The sequence below is a fragment of the Uloborus diversus genome, chromosome 6 (assembly GCF_026930045.1).
Source record: "Uloborus diversus isolate 005 chromosome 6, Udiv.v.3.1, whole genome shotgun sequence".
NCBI lineage: Eukaryota > Metazoa > Arthropoda > Arachnida > Araneae > Uloboridae > Uloborus > Uloborus diversus.
In genome coordinates, this window is record NC_072736.1 from 126184709 (window position 1) to 126201323 (window position 16615).

Sequence of the window (16615 nt, forward strand, 5' to 3'; positions counted from 1 at the left end):
TTTGCCAGGGTCACCGAAATGTGTTCAGAATATTGAGTTGTTCACATTTGGGAGTGTTCAGATAGAGAGAGTCCACTGTACTACAAAATAGGACGTATGCAGTTCGACAATCGATTTCAATGAAGCGTGCACTAATAGTAAAGGGAAGAATTGTTTCTTAAAACTTAGCTGTTTCATCGAATTAATCAATCCTGAAGAATTATTTTTCACCCAAAAAGAATTGTTTCTTTCTGAAATATCCATTTATTATAAATATTATAAATTTGTGGCTATTGAGTACTACTTTTTTTTTTTTTTTTTTCACATTATTTCCTTGTCAGCTGTTCAAACGAAAAAGTGTCAAATACCTTAAAATATTGATGCCCGAATAGTTAATTCCTTGCTGCAAACAACTGTCTTTATGAGTTACAGCTGCCTTTGTATGTTCAAGTATCACTGATTTGATATAATAATTACTTGAAAAGCATTTTTGTATTCATTAACAAAGAAACGTCTGCTCCAAATAAATTCTTTTAGATTTTGCAATTTTGGATATTAGCGCTCTTACACAATAAACAAAATTTGCATTTTACATTCAAATCTTGCAAATATTTGCTTCAGTAAAAAGTTTGTAAAAAGTAAAATAGCATCTCTACAACTGACTATACTTCAAAAAACCTTAAATATCATACCTTTTTGTTTCAATGGAGCCCCTTATGAATCTTGTTAAATTTATCCAAACTAAAACACCTTAATAAAAAAGATGTTCTATTGCAGTACAGATGTTTTATTACTATAAAAGATGTTCTATTACAGACTAGACGAAGAAAGCTATTTCTGTTTTCAAATTGTTATGCATTAGTGGTTTGTTGAGTTTTGAGACTTTTTATAAGTAAGAAATAAACTGATAACCTTGTACAAAGTGTAGAAAATAATGAACCAAAGTTAAAATATCGCAAAATTCTACAGGATGTGTTTCGGGGCAGCGAGGAACACTAATGTTCTTTTTTAAATATAGTTACAAGACATTCGTTTCAGTATAGAGCAACAACTGATTACATGGTTTCCTTTCATAATCTTCTCTGACAAAATTTGTATTGTGTTTAAAATGTTTACTAAAAGCTTTTTTAAGATGCATTGTCTTAAAAATAAATTAATTAATTTTTAAAATAACAATAAAAAAAAGAAAGAAAAAGGAGAAAATGCTTATTACACCATGTCCCCCCCCCCCCCGCTCGACATCGAGTTTATGCAATCGAATATATTCATTTTTAACTATCCACTAGCTAAGACGGACCCTGGAAGCGCAGACTAAGAAGATTAACGGGGAGAGGAAACTTTCAAGATGAGTATAGATGGGCATTCAAATTTCGTACAACAATTCAAATTAATTCACATGACACTATTTCTCATAATTAAAATAAGGTAATTGTTTAACTTCAAGATGGATCGCATATGCGATCTGAATTGGAAATGCAAACGGGAAAAACTTGTTTTGCCCCTTTTATTTAATACATTGAAGCAATGAAGAGTCAGTCGTTTGGCACGTCCGGTTTCTATGATTGAGCAGTTCTTACATATGATTGAGTTGCTAATTCAATCTTCGTTTTGTCCTTTGCCATGTTCACTCATTTTTTTTCTTTCTCTTTCAGTTATATGAACTCAGCGACGATCCTCGGCGGAAAAGTTTTTTAGACGACTTATTTAGTTACATGCAAAAAAGGGGTAAGTGCTCAGTTTTTTTGTTTCTTTCAATGTCAGAATTTTTCTCCAGATTAATGAGCAAATTATGCGCATTGAGTTTGTGAGTAAATGATGCTCATCAATTTTTTATAAGGAATGTTTGAAGGAGCAATGTTTTGTCGGATTTCAGTAATTCACCGGTAACTAACTGACTGGCATTCAGGAATCAAAACAATAACCATTTTGAAGACAAAAAAAAAAAAAAAAAAATAAATAAATAAATAAATAAATAATAAATAAATAAATAAAACGTAAAATTGCGCTAATTGTAGATTATTGACTTATTTTGCGTTGAAAAAGGGGTTCTTTACAACCCCAAACGACGTGTCTGCAGTAATCTGCAATTTGAGCAATTTAACGTTTTTTTTTCTTTTTTTTTTTACTTTTCAAATACAAACCATTCGACTTTAATAAGCATTTGTCACATTTCACACGATATATATAAAACATTGCATGATTTTTTCTTCTGGTTTATTGTTCTTTTTAATTTGAAAATAATGTGCAATTGAATCCCCAATATACTTTTTGGATGTTTTTTTTTTTTTTTTTGATGGCTTAAGAGTATGGTTGGAACTTGGCATTAAAGCATTTTATATGTTAGTCTGTTACGATGTTTTTAACATTTTTTAAAAATCAACCAAAAAATATTTTAGGAATTTAATTACGCATTATATTTAGCTTAAAAAGAAAAATAAAGAGATTTTAAATAATGAATATTTTACGTGTAGTGTGGTAAAATGTTTACGGATTTATTTGATTTGTAATTGCCCACCAATAAATGAACAATGAAGCACAATTCTACCTTCAGGAATTGATAATATTGTTAAAAAACTGTAGGATTTGGTACATGACAAGATTTTCTATTGCAATTATTTTTAAGAAATGCTGGTGAAACTTTTATGGATCCGCTTCATGTTTTTTGAAGGTTTAAATCTAAAGATGGGACAGCCTCTTGGTACTTGGAAAAGTGTAACCAATAAAAAAAACACAAGATAGCTGTTTCTTTTTTGGAATTATAGTTAGTATGTTGTCAATTTTTCTTTGGAAAAACAAAAAACAAAAAAAAAAAAAAAAGTCGATTTGTTGATTTACTGGTTGGACTACCAAGTATGTATATTACAAAAAAAGTGTATAATTTCAGGAAACAGTATGCCTTTTTTTATTAAACTTTTATTTTACTTTTATTACGTATTCCTTGTTTAATACGTTACCCAAATGTTCTATAAAGTGGTTTTCAATTCAGGGAAGCATGTCGTAGGCTTTACAAAAGTAATGATATAACTAATTAAGAATTCAGTACGTAATTTTTAGCTTCTAATCCAATTAGGGATTTTTCTTTGACGAGCAGGAACAAAAAACACCTGTCAGCATAGAGCCGATCAATTTTTCGGTAAAGGATTAGATTGGGGGTTCCCGAAGCGGATGCCGCGACATCCTGGGGTCCCGTAGGGGGAGACGAAGGGTACCTCAAAGTATGCACGGTACCAATATATGTAATACGAAAGGTGGTGCAGGTGAAAAAGTTCTTATTCTAAGGGTGCCAATAATCGGAAAAGTTTGGGGACCCCTGGATTAGGTGATTAGAATATTCCGCCCTATTCCACCAGAAGTGTACTTAACATCTGTGGAACTGTTTGGGGGCGTAATAGAATAGCAGAAAGTTGTTTGTCTATCATGCTCCATTGGATTCATGGAACAAAGTTTTTGAATCAATCCTTCATTCTCCAGAAATCGCCCCAATCGGCTAACTCTCCTACACCTCGGAATTAATTTCACAATCATTTTTAACTCGGTCACTTGACGGAATTTGATATCTCAATGATTAATCGAATGCTGTTTCGTCCACTTGACTGGTCGACATCGAAAGAAGTTCGAGCGGTACGAGAATCACCATGTATGTCCTAAAACGTACGACTTTTGTAAATACATAAGTGAATGTTTCGTATTTCATCCAGACTTGTTCAATAAATGAAAGACACAGAACAATTGATATAAGAAATCTGCTGGACAATCTTGTGAGATGAGTAAGTTTGAATTAAAACTCGACTCTCCATTCCACAAATAAAAAGCAACTCTTTGATTTTGTGGCATTGAATTATCTACAACTTAGCTACATGATCTAACAAAGCGAAAGAAAACGTAAAAATAGAGGGGTAGGGATAAAAAGAAAAATAAAGGAACATTTTATCACCCCCCCCCCTTCCCTGTGTAAATGTTTCATCCCTGCCCCTCAGGTATTTTTTCTTCTTTCCTTTAGACACTCTTAAACTTCTCCGCCTTGAGTAAACTGTTTGAGCAGGGATAGCTGCAAGAGATTTTCTTTTTTTGACTCAGAGCCGAATCGAATCAGTTCAGAAACCAGTACCACGAAATATGCCAAGCTCAAACATTGCACCGCCTCTTAAATAATTATCACGACAGGAAATGCATGCCATTTAGCTTTTCTTTTTCAAAGTGTCTCCTGCTATTGATACATACACTCAGTCAGTACTTTTCACCCACAAGTTTAATTTGTTAGCCCAGAGGTCTTCAACCTAGGTCTGTGGAACCTTAGTATTTGATGGAACTTTGACAAGGGTTCCACATAGACTACAGTTTAATCAAAGCGTCAAAGTGTTATTTTTACAATAAAAGAGGTAAAATGGTGGTCTTCTTAAGGTCTGCTTAAAGGTTGTTTGCTTATAATGAATAATTTGTTAAAAATTTTTGTTGTGTTTTTTATAAAATGTCGACTTCTTAAAGACGGTTTGCTTACAAAAGTAATAATAAATAACTCGTTAAATTTTAATTTTTATTAATTTGTTATAATTTTGAAATATTGCAGCTATTGTTTAGTATTCATTGAATATATTGAAGAAAATAATAATTTTAAAAAATCCATTTGTTACGTTCCCATTTATTACCTTATTAAGATGTTTGTATTAAGATCAAATAAAGACGAATTAATGATTGTAATTTAAGTAGAATAAATCTTCCATATCCTTTTTTTTTTCTGTCTTTAACCAAATAATTTCTTCAAGAAAATGGTAAACTCAAAGGGTTCTTCTAAGTGTGAAACGTAAACTGCCCCAGTGTTAACCGATGTCCGCGACTTGGCAAAAAAAAAGATTTGGAAGCTTAATTGCTTACTTCCTTACTTGAGCAGTTTTGATTGCCCATTGCTATTTCAATCTTCAAACGTGGCTTCATGTTTCGATTTAGAATAGAGAAACAATCCTAAAATTTTTCGGAAAACTTGAAAAAAATAAAAAATAAATAAAGAAAGAAAATAGAATAAGTAAATAAATAAAAGAAATAAAAAATTAAAAAAAATCTTTCCACGTTGTTACGGCCTTGCTGATAATTGGACAACTTATGTTGCAAAAAGTTGGCGGTTTGTAACTATCGATAATAATTTTAGTTGTAGAAATAAAAATCTCAATAATCGATTTACTAAATGCGTGGTGGAAACAGGGTCGTTATTTCTTTCTCTTCTTTGAAAACGATCTGTCTTATACTTTGTCTATTATTAATGTATCAGTGAAAAAATATAGAGGATAGCCACACCAATTTACATGGAAATCCGCAAAGTGTGTGGTGCAAAACTGGAGGCCTTTCTTTTGACGGATTATAACAATCTGTTTGTTTTCAAACTTGTAAAAACAAGTAAAACCTCTCTTGAGCATAACTGTTTGGCTAGTTTATTGATGTCTATGATTTGGATGTGGATATTTCTCATCAAACATGGAGGAAAAATAATAACATGAGAATTAAACTTAGATTAGGATTGATTTTTTTTTTCTTTTTCTTTTTTTTTTTTTTTTTTTGGATATTTAGTAATATTGAAACAGATATGCTTATTAAAACCGAAACCTGAACCATTTAAAATTAATTTAAGATAACTAGCCATAAAAATTCGAAAATTATCTCAACGAATTGAAAAACTTGAAACAATCTACTTTCAGGTATGGAATATTTTCACTGCAATTGATTTTTTTTTTAATACTGCATTCAAATGTTTCATTATTTTTACAAATGTCAGCAGACATTTTAAATGTAATATGTTTTAATCAAAATACTACTCGTCTCTTCTTCCCAGCCGTTTTCTTATTCCTCTCTCTCTCTCTTTATTGATTTCATTAATTTTTTTTTCTCAGGGAATTGATCACTATTTTGGCCTTTACTGTTTTCATATTTTCATCTTTTCAAAAACAATTTCACTCCTCTAATAAATGTCAAAACTATTCAACGCCGCAAAAAAAAAAAAAAAAAAAAAAAAAAAAAAAAAAAAAAACCATCTCTCTGGTTACTTTACTAAGTAATAAAAGGTTTCTTTTTTTTTTTCAAGTTCCAATATAAGTTTATTATCAATCAATTAATGAGAGCACTATTTTAGTGAACTTGCGTTTATTATTAAATTAGTAAAAATCACTTTTAATTTTTTTCTCCGCTTTCAATTGCACGAAAAAACTCAATAAATTATTGTTCGAAGATCCCATGGTGGGCGCCTGAATTCATACGGTGTGTAACAGAGACTAAACGATGAATAAATCTTTTCTTAGCTTTTTTTTTTTCGAAGAAAGGCGAAACAGTTTGACCTCCGTGTCATGCTATTTGATTGGGTCAGAAGATGCTGTTTCTTTTCGTAAGCGCCCTCCCCCTTTTCACCCCTCCCTTTATGTACACATATATATGAAAGCGTACATTTGAGCGGAGTTTTATTAATATGATTTTTTCCTCCCGGTGTTCGCGGCCATTTGTTTCGTTTCTTGATATTCTGGGCACTCATGCGTTGAAACCTAGAAATGATTGATAATGATTGGATGAACATGCACTTTCTTTCTATTATTATTTATTATTTCATTTCATTTTTCCAAATGGTTATCGTTTTTCTTTGAACGTGACCTGCATTAGTTTGATTTTTTAATTGGATTTTTAATGTGTATTTACCATTTATTTGCCTTACCATTACTGGCAGTCTGATTAAATGTATTACGACTCTGATGCCTGTTGTAACAGATTTTTGCCTCTTGTGTTACTGGTTTTGTGCTCTAAATATCTATATCCACACCATTTAACTTTCACGCTAATATCTGGAAAGGTTGAAGAAAAAAAATGTATGTAGGAATCATCTGATGAAAAAATTAACGGTTTGATTTGTGTACTTTCTCCGGCTGTACTCCGGCAACAAAAGTGACATATTTAATGAATTTGAAAAAAAAAAAAAATCTAATTATTAATTTAAAATCTACATTTAGATCGCTTTCTTTTTACAAAACTCACACGAAGTTAGTTAACATTAATGGTGCATGATGGCGTAGAAATGCTATAATCACTAATGATACATCATTAAAATTAGGCGTTCCGTTTTGGTAGGGCAGAAATTTTCACTTTTCCGGATAGAACTCTAAATTTTGCCGAATGATAAAATACGAGTATGGAGTATGCAAACATAAGTACATCCCATGGAAAGGGACACTCGGGCATTTAAAAATTGCTATTGTTTCCGAATTCACCGAACAAGGATTTTTTCGGGAGGTCGCAGCGACCTCCTGTGACGTGATATAGAGACGCTCCTAAGTATACACTATTAATTTAGACTACAATTATCAACCAGTAAACGAAACATCATAAATATTTTTCGCGTATTGTAGTATTTGAGAATAAATCAGTTTTTTTTTTCTGTTCCCGGGGTGCGACACGTTCAGTCGAAAAAATGCCTCAATCTTCTATAAGGAGCCGACCCTAAATGATGTCACGCTTTGAGATGGAGAGGGGGTTCCTTAATTCGGCACAGTTTATGACAAATGGGAGGGAAGGGGGAAACAAAAAGTATGTGAAATTCACACAGTTTAGTTAAAACAAAAACTTTTTTGTAACGATAATTATGTAATATAACGTGACGAGGGGAGTGGTATGATAAAATGTGACACTTCGTGATAGAGGGGAGGAGGAGGTTGCTCAAATATTTGGGAAAAAAGTGGGGCATCAGTTATGAAGTATTCTGATGCCATGTGCCATCCGCATCTTTGTTTCTAATGGGGTCTGTATTCCAATATGTGCTGGCCTAGTGCGTTCCCCAGGGTCTGGCATCAATTTTTTCATGTGACACTATCGACTGATGGCAGGTACAACTCAGTACCCTTAGTTCTAAACCAAATAGGCCATCTTAGTTCAGTAGTTTATCTGCATGTAAGGACAATTTTGACCCCGCCCCCTCTCCCGAGAACGTAAATTTCCTGATAAAAATGAAATAAAAATAAATAAATAATAAAGGAATAAATAATTAAAATTGAAATTCAAAAATCGAAAGAATAAAATATATTGAGAAATAAAAAAATAAAATGTCGGTGTGTCAAAGCGGACCTGGAGGGCTTTGCAAGAGTTTGAGATGTTTATCAACAACATACAACATTTGATAGAATTCCATGAGATGAAGCACAGATTAAAAAAAAAAAAGAAGAAAAATATTTAAAAAACCTGAAATGTTTTGGATTGTTATTCGAAATTAACGTACGGAAAAGAAACAAATGGAACAAAATAGCTTTCGGAACATACATTTTTAGAAAGAGTAGCAACATTGTTTTGCATATCTGATCTTATGTGTGATTACTTCATGATTTACATTTTCTCTACTCTATGAATTATTAATTACATGCCATACGGAAACGAGGCATATCTACAGTGCGCTGTAGTCATGTCCTCTTAAAAATCTTGAGTTTTGGTATCGACATACTTATTTTGATTGTTGAAACTGCGGGGAAAAAATCCTTTTCGAAAAAAATGCCTCAAGCACATTTGTAACGTATTCACTAAACGGCATTGTAGACCAGTGTTTTGACTAAATCCAATGGCATTTATTTTTATCCGTCGCATACCCTTTTTTTTTTTATATTTAAATCCAACTCGAGCGTGTCGGTGATGGATAATGGTAAAAACTGCTATTTTATACCTTTTTGAGAAATATCGTGAGAGCTATATTTAGATAATTGGGACCGGTGGTTAAGGCTCATTAGTGTTCCATCCATTGCTGAAGCATGACGTAAATCACAAGTCTGCTAAAAATCGAGTCGTATCAAAATTTTAACCTCGGAGGAAAATGCGAAGAAGCGCAGACGATTTTATTGGAGATTGATATCAAGTAGAAAACATTACTCGGAGTTTTCAGCTCTATATGATATGGATCTCAACATCTGTTACTTGTTGATATTTTACCTACTTGGAATTCTTTTTTTTCCTCTCTCTTCAAACGTTCGTTGACTCTTGAGAAAATGATAGATTTGTCTTGATTGTGTGTGTGAGTACTGTATATATATATATATATATATATATATATATATATATATATATATATATCAGGGCCGTAACCAGACTTTGTTTCGGGGGGGGGGGGGGATGGGCGTTACCGAGCCATTTTTTTGGAAAATTTATATGGTCAATCAAATTTGATTTCATTCGTATATTATATTGATTTTTGTTACAATAAGTAATTTAGATATTAATGGAGGAGGGTTGGGGGCATTCTTATAAAACAAAGATCCAAATTAAAGTAAGACAAAACAACGTTAGAAGAAGCACAAATTTGTAAATTACAGTAGACACGTGTTTCGGCGTTACAGGGAACGCCTTTTTCAATGCAAAAAATAATGAGCTTATGGATGAAAAGACATCCGACAAAATCCAAATTCTTACAATATAAATAAATTTCTAAAAAATAACCATAAAAATAGTACTACAGAGAAAGCACCGAATTTATACAATTTAACTTTTTAAATAAAATTGAAATGATGATGGTTTTATTAATGTAATTTTTTTCGCAAAAAGAAAAAAAAATGGACAGTATTTTTTTCGATGAAAAAACTCGGAGGGGGGTTGAGCCCTACAAACCAACCCCTGGCTTACTGTCCTGATATGTATATTAGAGTGGTCCTTAGCATATAAGTGAAAAATTTGTTTTTACTTTTATAAGTCTCACCCCCTGTTTCTTTTCTTTTTAGATAGTAAGTAACTGGTAGAAATGATTTAAAAAAAAATCACTAATAACATGTGCCGCAAAGAGGGTGAAGATTGAAATAAAAGATCCAAATTTATAAGTTTTCGCAATAGCCTTTATTAACTCTATTTGAATTTTAAAACAAATATTTTGTAGTAAAAGTGACTAAATTAAGGATTAGATATTTTCATCAACTTGTGAATAAAGGACATTTAAACTCAACTGAAAGTCCTTTTTTTTAGAGCCATGCAGCCATGATCCGTGCCGCTGGAACGATAATTTGCAGAATACTTCCTCGACCAACATAATCAAACGTTTTCGAACGCTTAACAGTTATCTATAAAGTCAATTAGCATCGTAGGTAATTAATAATTTTTGATAAATGATTTTGGGGCCTAATAAACGGAATAGCAGAACCGGTTCTGATGCATTAAATGCGAAATCGTTCGTCTTGGTTCAACCATTGTTTCGCATTTCGGTTGAAGAAGTTTATGCAATTTGCTTTTTGATCTTCATCATGGGAAGACACATGCGAATTATTTATACAAATGGGTTATAACTATAATTTTATGTTTAGAAAGAAAGGTGGACTGGCCCAAAGAATAAATAGTCACGCGAAATGTAATTTTCAAAAATTTGTAAAATCGTTAAAAACTGTAGCATTAGGTATTTAAAAGTAACAATATTTTAATTGACCTACTCAATTATTGTTCAAAATTGGGAGAACTTTCACTGTTCTGCGCCAGTCTTTTTGAGGAGTTTAAATGAAAAAATTGTGTGCACCCAACGCATTGAATAAATGCTGTCCCACCAATAGACTAACACAGCATTTTCTAGTCGTTTTCTTTTTGGGAAATGTACTCGTATAGGGGGAAGTTTGCTGTAGAAAGGTAAACAGCAGTATATGCAGAAATGAGGTTTTGAGAGATTTGAAGAAACAAGTTTTGAATTCCGTACTAACTTGGAATTTTTTTTTTTTTTTTCATGCTTTATTTTCCGCGGTAACCAAAGTTTTTTTGCGAGAAACTAAATATATAATCCCGATGTTTTTCCTCATTAAAGACTTGGAAGAACAAGAAGAGCTCTGACTCTCTGTCTTGGCGGTACATGTGCTTCGGACTTGGCAACCCGAAGTTCACCCTTTTGAACTGAATCCTCAAAACACGTGTCTGCAACGCATAAAGCACAAATTAACAATTGACTGTAGACATGTGCATCGGATTTGATATCCTGAAGCTCACACTTTTTGCAATGAGACCCCGAAACACGTGTCTGCAATCAAGCTGTTCATAAAGCACAAATTAGCAGTAGGTTGCAGGAATCCCGAAGCTAGCACTTTTTGCACTGAAACCCCAAAATATGATCCCGAAGCTCACTTTTTCCACTGGAACTCCAAAACACGTGTCTGTAAACAACTGCTAAGTTTTGCTTTATGAACGTTGTATATTATACTGTTATATTCTTTGCCATCCTGAAAGTTTTTTCGAATCACCCATCACAAGTTGAATCAGAAACGACAACATTTTAAAAAATAATAATTTGATTCCCGTAAATAGTTGAGGTTATCCAAGGTTTGAAAGATTTCATCCATATTTTTCTCCCGGAAGGGAGGGAAGTGCAAGAGCAAAGAAGAGCTCGGACTCTCTCCGGAGGTAGTCGTACATCTTGTTCGGCAACCCACTGCTTAATGGCGCATCTTGACAAGAAGATTACAAGGTGCGGGCTTCCTAATTCCGTCCACGGTATCTCTCTCCTCACACATTAAAAGGCCGCGCACCACCGGGATTATCAATATCGGCAGCTCCCCGTCTTTACGGGCGCGCCGAGGAAAAGCCGCCTCGTAAAAATGAGGGCCGCTGCCTCAGATTGGATGCCGGGAGATTCCCGTAGGGAGGACTCGGCCCGCGCTGATTGCAGCTTTTGTCGTTAATAAAAATTATTACACTTGAGCCCATTAAGTTTTTGAACAGATTAATGCGGTTATCCCGAAGCGGAAGGAAGGCAGGGGAAGAAAAAATGTACTGTGCTCGATTGTTCAGGGTCTTAACTTCATTCGATAAGTTGGTAGACGTCTTAGAAACATTGGTAGCGGACTTGTTTTGTGATCAGGAAAGACACATGTTTTAACAGACTAATATGGTTATCCCGGGACGGAAGAAAAAACAATGTACTGTGTTCGATTGTTCAGGGACTTAACTTCATTCGATAAGTTGGTAGTAGAGATGAGTTCGGGCTTATTTTTGAGAGCCCGGGCCCGCCCGAGCCCGAAAATTTGTAACCGAGCCCGAAGGAAGTTTTCTTGTACCAAATACTGAGCCTTCTACAATCTGACTTGATCTCTCTGTTAATGAAAAATGTTACGTCAAATGTTCTTCATTAACAGAAGTTTCTAAATTTTCTTAAAATGCTCCACTTCAATTGCATTACTGTATGACAATAGTGCAATAGTAATCGCATAAAAACACTATAAATAAGCGTTAATTAATTAATTAATTATTTTTAATTTGACATTGATTGAGCCGATTTAAATGTTCCTTTCATTTTCTCACAGTAGGAAAATGTTTATTTGCTTTGAATTTGTATGGAGATTGGCGATTGAATATCTGTGCTTGAGCCCGAGCCCGCCCAAGCCCGAAACCTATTTTTCTTTCTAGAGCCCGAGCCCGCTTCAGGCCGGGGCAGAGCCCGTCTCATCTCTAGTTGGTAGACGTCTTAGAAACGTTGGCAGCAGACTTATTTTGGGATTAGAAAAGACATGTTTTAACAGAATAATGTGGTTATCCCGGGACGGAAGGAAGGCGGGAAGAAAAAATGTACTGCTCTCGATTGTTTCAGGGTCTTAACTTCATTCGATGAGCTGGTAGACATCTTAGAAACGTTGGTAGCAGACTTATTTTGTGATCAGGAAAGACTCATGTTTTAACAGAATAATGTGGTTATCCCGGGGCGGGAGGGAAAAAAAGTACTGTGTTTGATTGTTCAGGGCCTTAACATTAACTGGATTCGATAAGTTGCTAGACGTCTTAGAATCGTTGGTAGCAGACTTATTTTGTGATATGGAAAGACACATGGTGAGCTCTTTTCTCCACTTATCTACGTACGGGATTGTAATTTTTGCACATCATGAATACTGGAAGGTAAACTTATGATCCTTGAGACCATTAAGTTTTTTAACACACGAATGCAGTTATCCCAATGCAGAATGAAGACAGGGGAAGAAGAAACGCACTGTGCTCGATCGTTTAGGGCCTCAATACTTTATAAGTTGGTATTGTTTAAACTATAACCTGAAGATACATGGGTAGCAAGCAGAACTATTTTGTGCTCATAAAAGACACATGGTGATCTAGAAACTGATGGTGCTCTGGCTTCCGAGGGAGAGTTTCCAGAATTTTGTGACTAGTAATCATGAACGCTTTACATTTCTATAATTAAAGTAAAAAGCTACAGTAAATGTTTATTTTAATTATGGTATTATAAATTTATTTTATCAATTTTTAGACCATATTGTGTATGGGCTATTTTCTCCAGTGCTATATAGTTTGGTAAAGTATTATTTAGCAGCTGAAATCATTTCAGAAGTAATATGCGTATGCTTTTTAACCTTTAAAGCAAAAATTTGGCTTCATTTTAGCTTGAATTGCAATTTTGACCTACTTCGGAATGCATTCATTTTGACCTACATTGGAATGCTTTTATTTCTGTAACCCTTCCATTAAAAGTAGAAAAACTCACACCTTTCTAAAATTTTGCCAATTAATATAATAATTGGCCATTCATAAGCAAAAATCACTTCTGTCTTGAGTTTGAAAACAAATGAACTAATTTTCGTGTTATGGGAGTTTGCTGCTTGTCAATTGTTCTTTGGTATTTTTCTGCTTTAGTACAACTATCATTTTAAAAATATGACTTTTTTTTTCCCTTCGAACTTAGCGAAAACAGAAAAGTATTGTTTGTATCACCACCGCGTCAACTCCCACGCTTTGATTTTATATTTTAGTGGAATTTTACTGTTTAATTACTTCATATATATTTATCTGTCGAATTATTTTATAGTTCAATAAAAGTTTTAAAGTTGTTTCATTTTGGCGAAAAAATATTTTTTTGTAATTTTTCTTGTTTAGTGTGCACTTTTTTTACATTTTTTTATTCAAATTATTATTTTACTTTTGAATGGCTTAAATCAATTATTTGGAGGATTATTTTTCATTTTAATATAATTTTTAGACCTGTTTAATATTCAAATTAATGTGTAAAATTTCATTAAAAAGAGAGAAGGAGAAAGAGGTTTCGCTAGACAAAGTTTCTAATGCAATATGCACCAAATATGACGGCAATAACTAACATGCAAAATAATCGCCAAAATTTAAAATGCGCCAAATACCTTTACCGAAAAAACACTCCTTGAAACATAATGTTTGTATAATGATACTTTCTGCTCGTGAATTTCTCTTAATATCGTTTTTGGTCCCAAAGAATAGGTACTCCAAAATTGCACAACATTGTTTATTTAATGCACACTTATCGTCCGCGAATCACGCGATATCGAGTTGCAGCAAGATACAATTAAGTTCTGTGCTTCAGACAATGTGGATCTCTTTTTGGATGAATGTTAATTTCCAGATGAAAGTCGAATTTCCTGTGCGATGAACGCTGCGATTTGCACTTGCATTTCCAGCACAGTTCCATTTGGTTTCTTTGTAATTGAATCCAACCCACACTTTGTGGTTTAGTTTCCGAGAATCGGATCATTAAAATGATTCCCCTTGTCGGCATCCCAATTGCGATCCGTTGCCGCGATCTCTAGAAACAGCTTTATTTCCGGCCGCTTGCTCTCTTTTGCTCCTAAGACGCACTTTTCCTTTTCGGAATTGAGGGAAAAACCAGTAGTTCTCGAGTCGAAAAACATGCTAAAAAAAGGAAGGAAATGCTTTAAAACTGCGTTTCTTAAATTGTGTTCCGCGAAACCCAAGGGTTCATTGAGATCAATCAAGAGTTCCTCGTTCTTTTTTTTTTCTGTTTTCAAATTCAAAATAGCTACTTAAAAAATCTACGAAAATAAGTTAAGAGTGAAGAATTCAATCTGTATTTTCCGAGCGGAGTAAACATCGAAATGAGCTGCGGACTAAAAACTCAATTATTGTTAATGTTATGACCTGCGGCTACGTTAGCACACGAATACGATATTAAAATTGATTATATACAAGATGTGTGAAAAGTCTTTTGGACAATTAATATCAATTTGAAAAGGCTCATTAATTTTTCACTTGTCGAGTAGTTAACCAGACCTGATTACTGAATAGGCCAGCTAGACTGGGGTTTAGACCCTCAATCTTTAGGGGCCTCCAAATTACTAAAATGGTTGAAGTTCTTATCTATTATTTAAGAAAAAGAAAAAAAAATAGATTAACCCTTTCATTTATAAATCTCAAAACGAAAAACATGCTAAAAAAAGAAAGAAATGCTTTTAAGTAAGGATAAACTGATTATATATACGAGTAGTTTCAAGTGTCTTTTGCACCTGAAGACAACATCAATTTGCAGAAGCTCATTTATTTTTTACTTGTCGGGAAATTAACGGGCCTAATTACTGAATAGGCCAGCTGGCCGGGGTTCAAGCCCTCGATTTTTAGGAGCCCCAAAATGACTAAAATGGTTTCAACTTCTAATCTATTATTAAAGAAAAAAAAATTTTTTTTTTTAGATTTACTCCTTCATTTATTTCATTTTTCTTCTACTTTGAGTGGGATGTTCTGTACTCCCAACAAATATGTTCAGCAAATAATTGAAGAACACAGAAGTACCTCTGAAGTCGGCGCTCCTGGCTACCAGTAAATTCTGGTGTTCATCAAGATCGACTACATAGAATCCCGAAAATGCATTGGCCGAGGGCACTGAATATCTTAATCGGACTCTGCTGACGTATGAGATTCATATATTTTTTTAATGCATTTAACCTAGATATAATTCGTTAACCAAGTCCTTAAAAAGGTAGCAAGGCTGTGCTTTTATGTTCTGTAAATTCACTTCATAATTAGAGCTGCCTGCCCTTGTTTAAATAAATCTTACTTCTGCCATAATTTCTCGATTTCATCCTTCGGAATGAAGTTACAATGTATACAGGCTTGATGGTGCACCATCTGTTGCAGGATCAGAGACGGGAGCGTTCCTTTACGACCGCTGCCACCAACTGGTCTGTCCTTCATTACAAACATCTGTTATCGATTAAGATGAAGGTTAATTGCTTGCAATAAAATTGATCAAAATTGATATTTAGATTCCAGGGTTGTCATCAACATAAGCAGACCCGTCATGTGGGGAGGGGAGAGGGGCATTCGCCCCCCTGTCTTTTAGAAATTAATGTATTTTTATGTATGTGGGTTTTTCTACGTAATAAGCATTGAACATACGTCCCCCCCCCCACTTGGAGAAATGGAAACGATGGGCATGAACATTAAAAACATTGAACTGATCGAACACAATTGTTAATTAGATAATTTCGACATTTAAAACTGTTCTTAATTAGAAGACTCTCGGACTTGCAAATGCTTGTTTCTTATTTAAATAAATCCGTGCATGAAACACTTCAGTAACATTTTTTCTAAATTGTTGTTAAAATTACTTAAGTTCTATGGTTTTCCATTTACTGTCTAAAAAAGTTTTTAATTTCTTTTTGTTAAACTTCAGTTGAAATGTAATTGCTAGGATACAATGATAGCCAAAACGTTTAAACCGCTGTTTTCTAATTCCTCCTTAGAAAAGTTATTAACACATTTCCCTTGCTTTCGTAACCGCAACTGAAAAGTTTTGCTTCTACGTTTTCTTTTTGGCAACGCTTGTCAGTGGTGCGATATTCAAACTGGAGCGAATTGGAGATCTGGGGCCTCAGTGGCCGAGCGGTCTAAGTGACTGCTTGACATT

At 33.8% G+C, this 16615-nt stretch overlaps 1 protein-coding gene across 1 annotated transcript in view; it reads left to right on the forward strand.

Moving 5' to 3' along the window:
- LOC129224974 (protein dead ringer homolog) overlaps positions 1 to 16615 on the forward strand; it is a 163526-nt gene that overhangs the window by 16246 nt on the left and 130665 nt on the right. The window contains exon 2 of the mRNA XM_054859522.1: positions 1632 to 1704. Within this exon, the coding sequence (XP_054715497.1) occupies positions 1632 to 1704 (73 nt within the window). The remainder of the gene's footprint in view (positions 1 to 1631; positions 1705 to 16615) is intronic.